We start from the raw sequence: 14,387 nt of genomic DNA, 5'->3' as shown, positions 1-14,387 counted from the left end.
AGTGGCCTGGTCCTATGAACCACATTTCCTTTTATCATTCTCCATTTCTATGGATGATCTTAATGAAGGAGAAGCACGGCCCGTCCAGCATCAGGCCGGCACCAGAACCCACCATGAACCAAGCTGCAAAGGGGACAATGGTGTCCTAACGGTTAAAGAACCAGCCCCGGGTTCGAATCCGAGCCGCCAAGGTGCCACTGAGGTGTCACTGAGCAAAGCACCGTCCCCACACACTGCTCTCCGGGCGCCTGTCATGGCTGCCCACTGCTCACCAAAGTTGATGGTTAAAGACCCGAAACCCACATAGCACACAGCACAATTTGAGGACCAAAGCCATTGCAAGACGGTTCCTCACCTTGCGCTCTAGGGGGCAGCACCGCGCCACCGAAGGCCGCCCGGCCTCCGGGAAAGTTGAAGAAGAAGAAGAGGAGGAGACGAAGAAGAAGCCTCCTCCGGAGCCGGAGACGTGATGTGATGGCAGAATGAGCTCCCCGGACGCAGCGCCGAGTGCACGGTCAGATGAGATAGGTAACCCCCCTCTTTTTATTACTCCCCGCCGATAGATAAATATATATCAGCATGGTCAGAAGAGTCAGCGGGTATTAGCCGCACGGCTAGTTTTGGCAGAAGATTAAAAAAAAAAAAAACTAGCTGCTCCTTGTCCACGTCGTACATGTTTACGTGCGCCCGTGTTTCGGCCTTTTTAAACTGCTAGTTAGTCGCCGTGGCGGAGGCCGACCTCTTCGGGCTCGACGCCGTGGTCTCACGGTCGTGTGACGTCTCCTTTGGGTCGATGCTGGCGAGATCTCCGGCCTCGGTGCGCGGAGATGGTTCAAATCTGGTTCAAAATGCCACATTTGCGTAGGTCCGTGGACGTGGAAGAGGATTTTATTTGGTCGGCTGGTTATCACGACATCAAGTGGTTCGAGATGAGTTTGTTGTGCGATAAGCTGCGTAATAAAGAGTCCCGTCTTTATTTCTTTGCTTATTATTCCGCTAATACCACAAGGAACCAGCTCTTTCCAGAACCGATTATATTGATTGGAATACCTTCAAACAGGGTTATATTCACATTTCATTATTCTACATATATAATGATGTGCTGCTTTTCATAATGTCTGTATTATTTGTATTTTATTGAAACTACATTTCAACCACAAATTGTACAAGTGAATTATATTGTTCATATTTATCCAGTGTCTGGTTTTAAGGTATTTTCTTTCCATCTCTAGGTGACTTCCAGTTCATCTGTATCTGAGATTGTTTGTTGTGCATCCACACAAACACACACACACACACACACCCACCCTGTTCTGACAGGACGAAGATGCCGATTCCTCCTCCTCCTCCTCCGGGTGGACCACCACCACCACCCACCTTCAGTCAGGTATACGCCCGTTTTACAGCAAATGCCCAGCACCCCAAGATTATGGCTGTTTTTTCTTTCTTCTCCCAATGAGTTTCATAGTTTTTTTCGTAATTGCACTGTTGTAGTGTTTTGACATTATGTACAGTAAGTATACAATGTGAAGTAGTTGAGAATTTCGAAGATGTTTCTCCACTGATTTAGTTTTTTTTTAATTTTTTTACCACAGGCAAACACTACTCCACCAAAGCTGAACAAAGATGAGGAGAAAGGTAGAGGAGCCCTCCTCTCTGACATCTGCAAAGGGGCCAAGCTGAAGAAAGTGGGTGTGGTGAATGATCGGAGTGCACCTGTGATTGAAAGTGAGCAGCGTGAACATTGAGTTCATGGTCTGAAAATGACTCTTTCAGTAATTTGTTGTATATGTGTGGACATGTCCGAAGATTGTAGAATTCTTGTTAAATTCCTGTAAATTTAGCAATAAAAGATCCACACTAATACTTATTTATTATAGATATGTTTAGTATTTTTAATTTTTATAATTACTCAGACTTCCAAAGTTGTGAGTTTGAATCCCGTCTGAGACCTTCTATGTGTGTGTAGAGTTTGCACGCTCTCCCCACAAGAGTTTCCTCTGGGTTGTCCAGTTTCCTCTAAATGTCCAAAGGAATTTACACTTGGTGAGTTGTTTCCCCATTGCTTATGATGATTTTAAATTTTTTTTTTTTTAATCCACAGAGCCAAAAGGCCCCTCAGCAGGTGTTGGAAACAGTAGCATCTCAGGGGGTGTGTCTGGAGCAGTACAACCAATGGGAGGTCTTTTCCAGGGGGGTGTGCCTAAACTGCGATCAGTTGCAGGTAAAAATCATTCGTTGTTGGTCCTGTTGGACTGTTTTGTTAAGAAAAAAGAAATAAATGTTGTTTTGTTAAATTGAGACCTGTTAGTAGGAATGTTCTGGTTCCATCAGCTAGAAATGCGGTACTGTTGTATTTGTTCTGCAGAGAATTCAGGCAACCGGTCAGCATTGCAGCCACCTGGATCGCGGCCTATTGCTCCCCGCCCCCCCGGACGCCCTGAAGAGACTGACAGCCCAACTCAGCAGTCCTCCCCACCAGAGCAGTCACGCTCCCAGCGGCCTTCTCTTCCTGATCTCTCACGCCCACCTAGTGGTGGAAGCCCCTCCAGTGGCATGAAACACAGCTCCTCAGCACCCCCTCCCCCACCCCCTGTTTCACGTAGAGGCAATGCTCCCGCCCCACCCCAAAAGGCTGGAAATCAGTCCTACAACCGTGAGAAGCCCCTTCCACCCACGCCAGGCCAAAGGGGACCGTCGCCCTCACCTGCACGTGAGAACGCCCCGCCACCGCCAGTTAAGCCCCCACCCTCGCCCCACAACAATCGACGCCCACCCACAGGGGGTGGATCGTCCTCGTCCTCATCCTCCCTGGCTCCGCCTCCTCCTCCATATCGGCAACCACAAGCAGTCTCCAATGGGCCGTCCAGCCCAGTAAATGAGGCGGCACCCGAACTGCCCCAGAGACACAACTCCCTCAGCAAGAAGCCAGCCTCTGCTGGGCACACCCCAACTCGCGCCCATGCACCACCCCCTCCCCCATCACCCACCCCACAGGCAGCCCGACCACCTCCACCTGCAAGGGATCCGCCTGGACGTGGAGCGGGTAGGTCCTTCTGTCCCCTTCCTGCAAAAATTTCTGAAATGTAATTCTATTGTTCTGGGTGTATTTTCTACATTGAATTTTATTGAAAACTTCCCGAGTTTGTTTAGAACAGTGGTTCTCAACCTGGGTTTGCGTGGAACTGTACCTGCGCTGAGGTTACCAAAATTACATTTGTAAACATTAAAATTCCAAATAACACACCTAATGCGATAATCAAAACTCTGTATGAACCTTTATGCTATATAGACTATATCGCCTATGAACCAGAAGACCCAGGTTTGAATCCCACTTACTACCATTGTGTCCCTGAGCAAGACACTTAAACCCTAAGTTGCTCCAGGGGGACTGTCCCTGTAACTACTGATTGTAAATCGCTCTGGATAAGGGCGTCTGATAGATGCTTTAAATGTAAATGTAAATCCTGTAAATATTCATACTCAATTTCAATTGTTTGGTTTTTTTTGCGGTGGGGTTGGTCTGCGCAACCTGGGGGGCTTCACGTTTGGAACAACTGGTTTAGAACATTCTGTCGATTCATAGTGGGATTAATGCTTTTGCAATAGGCCGCTAAAATCCGCAGAAATCTATCTGCATGTGGGTGTGGATTAGGTTCAGGCCTTTTCTGCAGGCACAGAGTGAGGCCCGTTTTAGGGCAGAGGGAGGTATTCGGAGTCAAGCAGGACTTGTGAAATCTTCACATGGGTGGGGTGGCAGGCTGTGGAATGTGTGCACAGGTGCTGTTGTGACATGCTTCTTCACCTCTACAGGGGAGCCTGAACACACTTTAATTCCTCCAGTTCTTCTTCCCGTACTGCTAGCTAGCAAAGAGCGAAATGGCTGGTGATTGTCATATCGCCAAGTAATTCTTGTGCTTGTTACTTATCAAGTGTTCAGTCATAAGAACCAATCACAGCACATATTTAAAAGACCACTGGTCATCAGTGTTCGTAAGGTCATTATAAACCTGGAAAAGTCATGGAATTTTATGAGAATTTTCCAGATCTTGAAAAACTTTGGAATACGAAATAAACATAGTTTTATTAACAAAAATAAACATATAAATAAAGAATTAATACATACGAAACGAAGTTCAATGAATATATATATATATATATATCAAAGTATGCAGTTCCCGTAAGACTGTGCGAGAAACACCTTTCTACATTATAACTACAATGCACTACTAGTGCAACTAAATGGATGTTAAGGAGGGTGAGACGGAGACCAGCCTCTCTCATTACACTTTAGTTACTCTGGCAAATGTAAATTCTGAGGTGTGGAATCATCAGTAATGTTAAAATGTATGTATACTCATTCTTGACCTAAGGCAAAAGAGCTACCTGCATGCTTAAATTTGAATTATATAGCTTTTTTTTAAATAACCCTGAGTGTTAGTAGTAAACATTAATTATTTGAGTATTTGCAAAAAATTATGAATACATTGATACATTACCAGTCAAACTTTTGCATGCTCCTACTCTGTAGACTTGTGAGACATTTAAATTAGACATTCATACTTTACACACTGCTCCCCGGGTGCCGGTAATGGCTGCCCACTGCTCACCAAGGGTGATGGTTAAAAGCAGAGGACACATTACGTTGTGTCACAGTGTGCTGTGCTGCAGTGAATCAATCACTTCACTTTCATTTACTGTACTGTTGATATCTCATTAAATGGACCACAAAGATTTATCCTGATTACCTGATAACTCATTTGCTTGTTCACAATCAGGCAGCTCCATCTAGTGTTGCTTCCGTATGTGACACTGATATATTTTTGCTTTCTGCCTGATATTATCTCAAATGGTGAAAAATTATGATTGTTGATTGTCCAAGAATTTTGTGCCTTAAAAATGGTCATGCAAAATTTTGTGTGCTTTTAAGTTTTATTTAACTTTGACTACATTTCTGTCATAGCCCCGCCTGTACCTGGGCAGACGGCGCGCAATGGGCGCGAGGCTCCACCCCCACCGCCCCCATACAGGACTCAGGGTAGCTCCACAGAAGCCCCCAGCCGAGGCAAGCCCCCTCCTCCCCCTTCCCGCACACCTGCCGGACCCCCGCCCCCTCCCCCGCCCATCCGAAATGGACACTCCTCCATCCCCCGTTCCTTCGTAGGTGAGTTCAGCTCAAACTCACTCCTTGTGGGGGCACGTTTCGCCCCACTCTTTCATTCATTACAGCTACTCACCCTCTCCTGCCATAACTGTTGACAAAATCCAACATCTTTAATAAATGTATGGGTTCCTTGTATGACAATAAAGGTACAGAAAAGCCTTTTAGGAAGGCTTTTCACTACACTTTTAAAAATAAAGGTGCTTATGAATGTTGAATGAAATTAGTTAAATGAAAGCACCCCCTGGGACCATACAGCTTAATCATTCATCATTTGCATCTTTTCATGCTCCTCAGATGATTTTGAGTCAAAGTATTCCTTCCACCCTCTGGATGATTTCCCCCCTCCGGAAGAATACAGGCATTTCACTAAGATCTATCCCAGCAAAGCTAACAGAGGTGGGTTATCAAATAACAAGCTCAGCTAATGGATGGTGTGCATCATGAATGGTTATGAATTACACTCCAAACCAACCCAGCTCACCTGTACCACGGTTCGATCTAGTTGGACAAGGGACAACTCCGTTCTGTTGTCTGCATTTCTTCATTTGCTTTATATTTCCTCTTTTACTGGTTGCAGTGAATCACTGGGGTTTGTGTTTAATGACATAAATGTCCAGGGGCAAACATATTTCTTAAATGATTTGGAACTTGATACCTTGTTTTTGATTTGCCTGTTTATTTTTTGACTTCCAGTTGTGATGCGGGGAGCCCCGCCTCTGCCACCGGTGGGAAGGTGAACACCGTGAAGCATCGCTGTCGAGAGACAGGGGTTCAGGCCATTCGACGCAGTGCACACAAAAACTACACATACACTGACTGTTTAACAGATCAGAATCTACATGTTACGCCTATGTTTCGTTAACATTTCTTCATTTATTTCACATCAATTCCCCTAATGCATTCTGATCTTTACACACAGCTTTGTTTTTTCAGAGAAACATGGAGAGAGAGGACAATACAAAGGCCAATATGTATTTTCCCCTTACATAAAATATAGCAGCTGTAAATGCAGTCGACTGCAGTCAAGTATTTATCCTAACCTAGATCTTAAGTCACATTTGAGTATATTTTAAACACTCTGACTATGCACCTGGCCACTGACACGGCAACAGTACATATTCAGTTTTTAAGTGGCATTTCATTTTAGCTTCAGCTCCTCAAGAACATGTACTGTGGATGTGCTGATTACTGGAATAACAGAAATGACGAAGGACTGAAAACCTTTGAAATCCACCAGACAATGACTGGTGCCAGCAGCTGGTTGACTTTGGGGAAACGACGCCCACTGGTGGAATGTGGAGGGCATAGTTCTTTCTCTTGCTCAGAGGGTCCACTTCAATTCAGGGCGTGCTTTGTCCCCAACTGGGGCCACAGGATGGGAAAGGAAGTTCTTTCTCAGACAAGTGCCAATCAAAGAAGAACATAACTGGAATAATCGCCGCTCCATTCCACACTCATTTACCAACCATAAATGGCAGCATGCTTTCCAAAATTTTGCCAACATTTCTTCTCTCTCTGTGAACGGGGGGGAAAACATTTGGGGCGAATCAGGAACAGACTTCTGTTTGGAATTTTTGTGAGATGAACTTTTATCTTGGGGTGGCATAGAGGGTTCTTGTTTTTTACCCCAACAATGCTATTCCTGTTCAAAAATACTCAAATGCATGCGCTCTCTCTGTAATTCATTTTTTTAATTTTTTTTTTTTTTTTTTTGTGTGCATGAGCCTAAATGCTCCTGGTCATAAGTGCAGAGCGAGGCTCTCCTGTTTACTTTTTATTAAGAAGTGTGTAGGGGTGTGTGTGGGGAGGGGTGGTCCAGGGTTAAAAATACTACTGTGGGTTGTTGTTGTATCACTGTTCGCACAGCGCGGCATCTCTGTATAACAAAGTGCGTTGCATGCGTTGGAAGCCAGTCAGTGGCCCGTCTAGCAGCACTCACATGTCTGGCCTTGAGATGTGTTAAAACAGGTGGCTGTAGCTCTTTACTGCAGTTTTAGTCACTTCCATTCATAAAAAAAACAACTTTAATCTACGTTTAGAAAGACACACAGCATATGTTGAGTGTTGGGTGCTGAAATCAGGATCTTCTTGTGTCTCAGTATTTGATTTAACGAACACGTTACTGGTATTGTGTTTTAACGGTAAGGTACACTGTTCTGACTGACGTTCTCATGGTAAGAACTCCAGGGGAGGCGGTAATCGTTTAGCAGCACAGCATTTCCCTGAGGAGCAAATAAAAGAAAATATTATCAACGTTAAACCTATTAGACTCTTGTGGGGGTTACTTCATCAGACCTGTAATTGGCCAAATCTGTTTGGGGGGCAGGCTGGATCTCATTTTTAGTCTAGCTGTAAACGCCCATTTAAGGAAAGCTCATCTGTGAACAGGAACTTCAGGCAAGCGAGGGCGGGAAACCTTCTGCAGGGCTGGCACCTGTTTTGGTTCACGGGTTCAAATTTGTTCCCGCCCCTCCCAGCAAAACCTTGCTGCTTTTTCCAAGTAAAATGTCCTAAACATGCCCTTCCCCTTGCTGACTGCCTTATATACATAGTGTTGTCTGTACATAATTTGTTTAAAAAAAAAAAAAAAAAAAAAAAAGAAAAATAAATAAAAAGACAGATTATATTTACACTATATGTAGGGCACTATGATAGCTATCGGTCTATTTTTTAAGTTGTAAAAAGCTTGTATTATAGTCATTAAAACAGGGGAGTGATAATAAATATAATAAAAGTGTGTAAAAGTTGGACAGTAGTTGTTAGATCTATGTGATGGTGTTTGTCTCTCCCTTGTATGATACTGAATTCATACCCCCCACCCCTTTTTTTTTTTTTTTTATTCACTCCATTCCATGCTTGATTTGTGTTCATTGTATGTGTTGCACCTCTCAGCCAGCCATGTCACACTTTAAATAAAAAACTTTATGTGTGGCAGGGATGAATGAAGCGGTCTGCTCTTTGGTCTTCATTGATGTTGCTCCTCTGTTTGCTGCATTCGATCTATGATTTTGGCTCTGGAGATGCTTTGGAGGGACTGTCAGTTGCCAATAAGACCTACCCTCCAACCGTGAAGTGCCTTTAAAAAAGGCCTCATAATAACACATTATATATATATATTGCAGTATGATGTGGTTATTACATTGTGTTAACTTTCATCCTTCATCCATAAATTACATATTACCTATGTAATCTATATTTAACAGCTAATTTACAATAATGGATATTTCCAATAATTTCATTTAATAAAGGGTGGAGTAGCCTAGTGGGTAACACGCTCACCTGTGAACCAGAAAACCCAGGTTCAAATCCAACTTGCTACCATCCCTGAGCAAGACACTTAACCCTGAGTGTCTCCAGGGGGACTGTAAGTCCCTGTAACTACTGACTGTAAGTTGCTCTGGGTAAGGGCGTCTGATAAATGCTGTAAATGTAATTTACCTGTTTAAATTGAGGAGACTGCAATACCGAACTCCGCCACATGGTGGTGCAACGAGACACCTTTTGCTACAGGTACTTCCCTCATTTTATAATATTGTGCATAATTATACTTTGTGTGCTTCATGAACCGATGAAGTGGACACATTATTAACATTGCATATTAACAAAGTCATAGTAGGCACATTAGTTAATATAGCTTTTTATTAAAAAAGGAAACAAAAACTAACTAAAAATGCTCTGTAAAAATGCATATTCATACTGTTATATTTCACCCCCCCCTTTAGTGTGCTATGTCCACCACCTAGTCACGTTATTTGTTTTGTTCCCTCGTATGGAAATTTGGAATGTGTTACTGCACTGGTCTTGCACTGCTTCTACAAGGGGATCATGGGATCCCCAATCACGAGAAGACAAAGAGGAAATAACAAACAAAGCTACATGATTATCATCACAAAATAAATCTCTTTGGCTTTGCTCCCCAGCCAACACTTCTTCAGCCCTCGCACCACCCACCCCACCCCCTGTCTGACAGATAAAGATACACACACAGTGTAGAAATGCCCGCTCTTACTTTTACAATATGCAGGGCGCGAGATGTCCATTTTTAAAATATTAGATCATTGTCTGAAGCGCATGTATGATTCAGGTGTTCTTATTCATGGTGACTGCGACTGCGCCTCCGATGCCCAGCTTTGGTTAGTGCTGTAGTTAATTATGGTAACACTAAACACCAGCCGGTGCTCCCGCCCACCCCTCCTGCACCCGTCTGAACACGGCCACCTACAAGTTAACTGTGAGGAGAATGACGTTATGCTCTCTGACATGCATAAGGGATGATGAAACATCCAAAAGAAGCAACATGTTATTTCTGTGAGAAAAAAAATGGCTAAACCACAGCATCTAAAAAGTAAAGCTTGCTGCTCTGTAACATCGAGGTTTATAACAAAGAAACTTTTTTTTTTTTTGTGAACACCATAATAACTGTTTTTATATAGTTTGTGTACAGTCCCATATAGCACAAGCTTGTTAGGTGGATTCCTCCCTTTGTGAGCGTCAGTCGCCCTTTTTTCCTGTAAGATTTCCTGTAAAAAAAAAAGAAAAGAAAAGAATTGGAATGAAATGTTTGGGAGGGCTTTATTAATTACACAAGTCCATAACCCCTCAAGTATGTTGGACATTTTATCATCCTGTGTTTTTACCCCAATTCCAAAAATCGTGACACCTGTCATGAAACTCTGTTTACTGCTAAAACATACTCATCATATTCAGAAATAAACTCTAGATGTCATGCTTTGTTGTTTTCTTTTAAACAGCATAAATATCCTACTGTGAAATACTGTAATATATACCGTGGTACATGTTCCATTGTCGCTGCAAATGAATGCCACACGAAATTCTCAGAAAATGGGCACGAACCTGTGTTAGAGTGGCTCGGGGTATGCTTGCCGTGGGTCGTAGGCCATCTCCGGGATGTAGGGTTCATGCATGTCAGCCTCCAGTGGCAGTGCGTCCAAGGGGATGTCAGGATATCCATAGGGAGGGTAAGCGCCATCCAAATCTGAGGGAGCGGAATGGTCTTAAAGTTACAGCAAATTTCAGAAATGGCTAATGAAGTAGGGGTCCCGTCCGGCGCTTAACGGCGATGCGTTGGTTTATATAGCGAATATATGAGCTGCTGCTGGATAGAGACCTCAGCAAAATTGCTGCTGTGTGCCCAGCACTGCGACAGGCAACAGTGACCTTTTCCTAATGGAAACACACACGTACATACACACACTCCCCCAGGGCTATGACGCATTGTGTGGTGGAGGTGAGCCAAGTCTATTACACACACAGCAGGAGCGTGAGTCGGCACGATGACTAGAAAGGATGAAGGGCAAACCAGGTGTACCCTCTTTCAACAACTCTCATCTGCTTAGATGTGTTTCCCTGCATGCATTTATAAATATGTTACTTTTCACTTCACCTTCCATTCTTTTATTTAAATTAAGTGAAACACTGCAGCACTTTCACTGCATTGTGAAACACTGCAGCACAGCACACGGTGACACAACGAAATGTGTCCTCTGCTTTTAACCATCACCCTTGGTGAGCAGTGGCGCCCGGGGAGCAGTGTGTGGGGACGGGGCTTTTCTCAGTGCACCTCAGTGGCACCTCGGGATTCGAAGCGGCAACCTTCTATTTACGGGGCCGCTTCCTTAACCACTAGGCCACCACTGCCCCTCTTTTAACAAAATTCAATGATGGCAAGTTGTATTTAAAGATCCCATGACATGAAAATTTCACTTTACGAGATTATTTAACATTAATGCAAGTTCCCCTAGCCTGTCCTAAAGGGTGCTGTCGCCATTCTGCTTTGCCATTCAGAGGTCGTCAGCTCAAGACAGACTGGATCTGGAATTTGTCCCCTTATTGTCCCCTTATTGTCATAAGAGGAAAGGTTACCTCCCCTCGCTATTTTTCTGGAAAAACTTGGTTGGTGAATTCTTGGTCATTTCCAAGAATGCTCCCTCAAATTCTATAGGCCGCTCTCCTCCTCATTTGCATTTAAAGCTACACACACTGAAATGTCTAATTGTGGGACTGGCTAAATGTGGCCATAATTCTGCACCCAGGTTGAATATATAATATTAGGGGACCAGTAAGACCGATATAAAAGCAAAAAAATGCTCATGTCATGGGAGGACACATTAAAAAAGGTTAATATCAAATGTATCTGTGTGTGTGTATTAGTGAGCAAGATGGAGTTAAAGAGATACATAGACTAAATGATCAGCCTCTAGGGTAAATCCTGTAGTCAGTCATTGCCAGCAAAGCTGATCAGTCAGACCTCAGACACTTTCACTATGTTTCCCTCCCTCTACAAACACACACTGACATGTACTTCATTTAGATTATTTTCTTTTCTAAAGTTATTGTTTTGCTAATCAGCACATTTTGGATGAATGAACCAACCTATCCAACTAGGGCCATTTAGGAGTACTAGGCCCAAAACACTGTCTATTTCAGTGCCTTTGTTACTTCAGTTCAATGGTTATATGATTTGGATACCATGAATTTTGAGTCTGAGCATTAAGGGCAGATTATTGTTAATGCAAAGGCACATTGACCATAACTTTAGAGTGAACTCCTGTCCCACACTGCTACACCAAATATAGCATACTATGCTGCATTGTTATTTTTGAAACTTCTACAGTGCATGACAGTATAAAAGAAAGCACCGCTCACCATCTGCAATGTATCCAGGGTCCAATGGTATGCTGTTATGAGCCTGAGGGAAGGAACACAAGTGGTCAGCAAAACCCTGAAAATCCCACTGGAGTCCAACAGCGAGCATAACCTTTCATTCAGCTAATTTTCACCCTTCTTTGGACTCCTTTCCACCTGTCCCCCATCTTAAATATGGAGTGCATTCATTTCTGGATTGGTGCTTTACAGTTAGAAATAGGATGCAGATTTACATTTTAATCTTATGAAGGATGGTAGTAGCCTAGTGTGTAATATACTTACATATGAACCAGATGACCATTGTTGATCATAGGTTCAAATAGGTTATGTCTATTGCCTGTAACTAGTGAATGTAAGTTACTCTGAATAATGTCATCTGCTAAATGCTGTAAATGTAAATAAGGAATAAGGAAGTTGGAGCTGAGTGACTGGGATAATTAATTTGTAATTTACACAACACCAGGTACATTACATTACATTTACATAATTTACCATACGCCCTTATCGTAGTTACAGGGACAGTCCCCCTGGAGACGCAGTTAAGTGTCTTGGTCAGGGACACAATGGTAGTAAACGGCAACTTCTGGTCCATAGGCAAGTGTCTTACCCACTACGCTACTATCGTTTCATTTCAACACATCAGCAGTTAAAAAATGAATGATCACACCAACACGTCTAAAACATATTTATGATGTTTATGACATCCCTTCTAGATATTGCTCACATATAACCATGGACATTCTGTAGTGTGTGAACTGCACTGTACGCTGTACACACTGATCACTGTGGACAGGATGTCCTTTTGTCTACACACAGCTGTGGTGTGTTTCACTTCTGACACGTCCCTAACAGCTGCATGTGAAACATGAACCCCATTTCACAGCTCGTTCCTTTCAGAAGCGATCATGTCCACTGTGACAATTTAAAAGAGTGTCAGGCATGAAAAACCAACAAACCATTCCTTGAAGCCCATGTTGGCAGCAAAATAGCAGATAATTAAACATTTAACAGATAAATGAGCAGACATGCTCAGTTTGATCCTGCTGCTTAACACTATGGAGCTTGGTGTGGGGCTTGTTCGCAAAGGTAAGGTAAGGTATCCTCCGGATTTGCAAAAATGGTGTGTTATTAGTCATAATCCAGAATATCCAGAATCTTTAATGGGTTTAAAATGAGAGGAGCCTGATTGACAGCTCTCACGCACGCCATGCCTGTCAATAAATCAAATGGGCAAACATTTTCTTGTTTCATGTAATTCTTCAGTGAATAAGCCCCACATTTACTACATAGCCATTGTATTCTGTTTTTGCACAGGATTGGATACTGTTACTTCCGTCACTTTAATTTCCTGCAGGATAAATCAATCAATAAATGTATCCAGCCATAAAATGCAGCACAGAGCCGTATGTTATGTTGTAACTATCTTTGCTGGTTACTGTGCTGGACATGTACATGCTGGTCACTGCTGAATAAAGCCGTTTTTCCCCCGCCATTCCAAAACTGACGCTGAATCAAGTGTGTGGTGCGCAAATGTTCCTGCACTTTGACTTTCTGTACCTATGTACCGAGACAAGGTCATAATTTGGGACTGTTTAAAGTCACAGTGAAAAGACCATGGTGGTGACCCTCATCATTTTCCTGTGGATTCAAATCATCAGTACCTACCTGCAGCAGGATTGCATTTAGAAAAGACCTCATGGTACTGCAATGTGTAATCTGTACCAAACCCCCTACCACACTCTCTGTCCCATTATAAGCTACTCTAGGAAAAGTTGCATGAATTATGAGTCACAGTCAATATCTTATTCATGACCTATGCACTCGCTGAACTGTTTCACGGTTGCACCAAACAACAAATCAAAAAATAATATGATGGTGACAGGCACAGATGGCAGCTCAGAGAGCATGTCTCTGAAGGCCATTAAAAAGGACGGTTGTAAAGAGCAAAAAATGGCCACTTTTGATTCCTTGGTTGCTTGTTTTTCTTATGCAGGCAATTTAAGCGTGATCTGTATGGTTTTTGGAAATATGTGTAATCATCAAAACCCAACATGAATATTTGACGATAAAATATCTTCAGTATAAGACACGGTATGTGCAGTATGGAGGGGGAAAAATGCTCATTCTTGTATATTGCATCAGCTCTCCAGCTCATCTCAGCTGCTCCACACAGCTTTACGACTGAAGTCTGACCAAATGTTCATCTGGCTCAGACATTATGGAAAGCATTTGGCAAAAACCCTAATGGTTACAAATTGCCGTCCAGTAGGAGCTTAGTTGTGCTGCCATCTTATTCTTTGAATGGATAAGGAGATAAGAAAGAAGTTCAGTGATCAGAGAAAAGGTTCTCCTTTTAGGTTTGCTATTTCATCAGAGTTTGAAAACAGTATGCTCTCAAATATTTTAGGCTACATATTTACATTACAGTACCTTTGCAAGAGGCTTAAGAGTCTAAGAGTCCAGAATTGATCACTTCATTGATTGTAACATGGAAGCACGTTGTAAGTCGCTCTGGATAAGGGCATCTGCCAAATGCCTTAAATGTAAATGTAAGTCT

General features: G+C 42.9%; 2 protein-coding genes across 2 annotated transcripts in view; one reads left to right on the top strand and one right to left on the bottom strand.

Moving 5' to 3' along the window:
• The first annotated feature begins 397 nt into the window (after positions 1–397).
• On the top strand, positions 398–7,779 carry wipf2b (WAS/WASL interacting protein family, member 2b). The gene is made up of 8 exons (XM_028985141.1): positions 398–528; positions 1,233–1,387; positions 1,596–1,728; positions 2,105–2,224; positions 2,369–3,046; positions 4,964–5,164; positions 5,459–5,560; positions 5,858–7,779. Exons 2-8 carry the CDS (start codon positions 1,328–1,330, stop codon positions 5,899–5,901), a joined length of 1,338 nt encoding a protein of 445 aa, XP_028840974.1. The 5' UTR covers positions 398–528; positions 1,233–1,327; the 3' UTR covers positions 5,902–7,779.
• A 1,006-nt stretch (positions 7,780–8,785) lies between these two features.
• The window catches only part of jupb (junction plakoglobin b), a 50,648-nt gene continuing 45,046 nt past the window's right edge, over positions 8,786–14,387 (bottom strand). The window contains exons 14-16 of the mRNA XM_028985123.1: positions 11,831–11,873; positions 10,019–10,160; positions 8,786–9,684 (exon numbers count right to left, since the gene is read on the bottom strand). Of these exons, the coding sequence (XP_028840956.1) occupies positions 10,024–10,160; positions 11,831–11,873 (180 nt within the window). The 3' untranslated portion in view covers positions 8,786–9,684; positions 10,019–10,023. The remainder of the gene's footprint in view (positions 9,685–10,018; positions 10,161–11,830; positions 11,874–14,387) is intronic.

Source organism: Denticeps clupeoides, chromosome 7 (genome assembly GCF_900700375.1).
Source record: "Denticeps clupeoides chromosome 7, fDenClu1.1, whole genome shotgun sequence".
NCBI lineage: Eukaryota > Metazoa > Chordata > Actinopteri > Clupeiformes > Denticipitidae > Denticeps > Denticeps clupeoides.
Note: the sequence above shows the minus strand (reverse complement) of the source record. Positions and strands in the feature narration are given on the sequence as shown.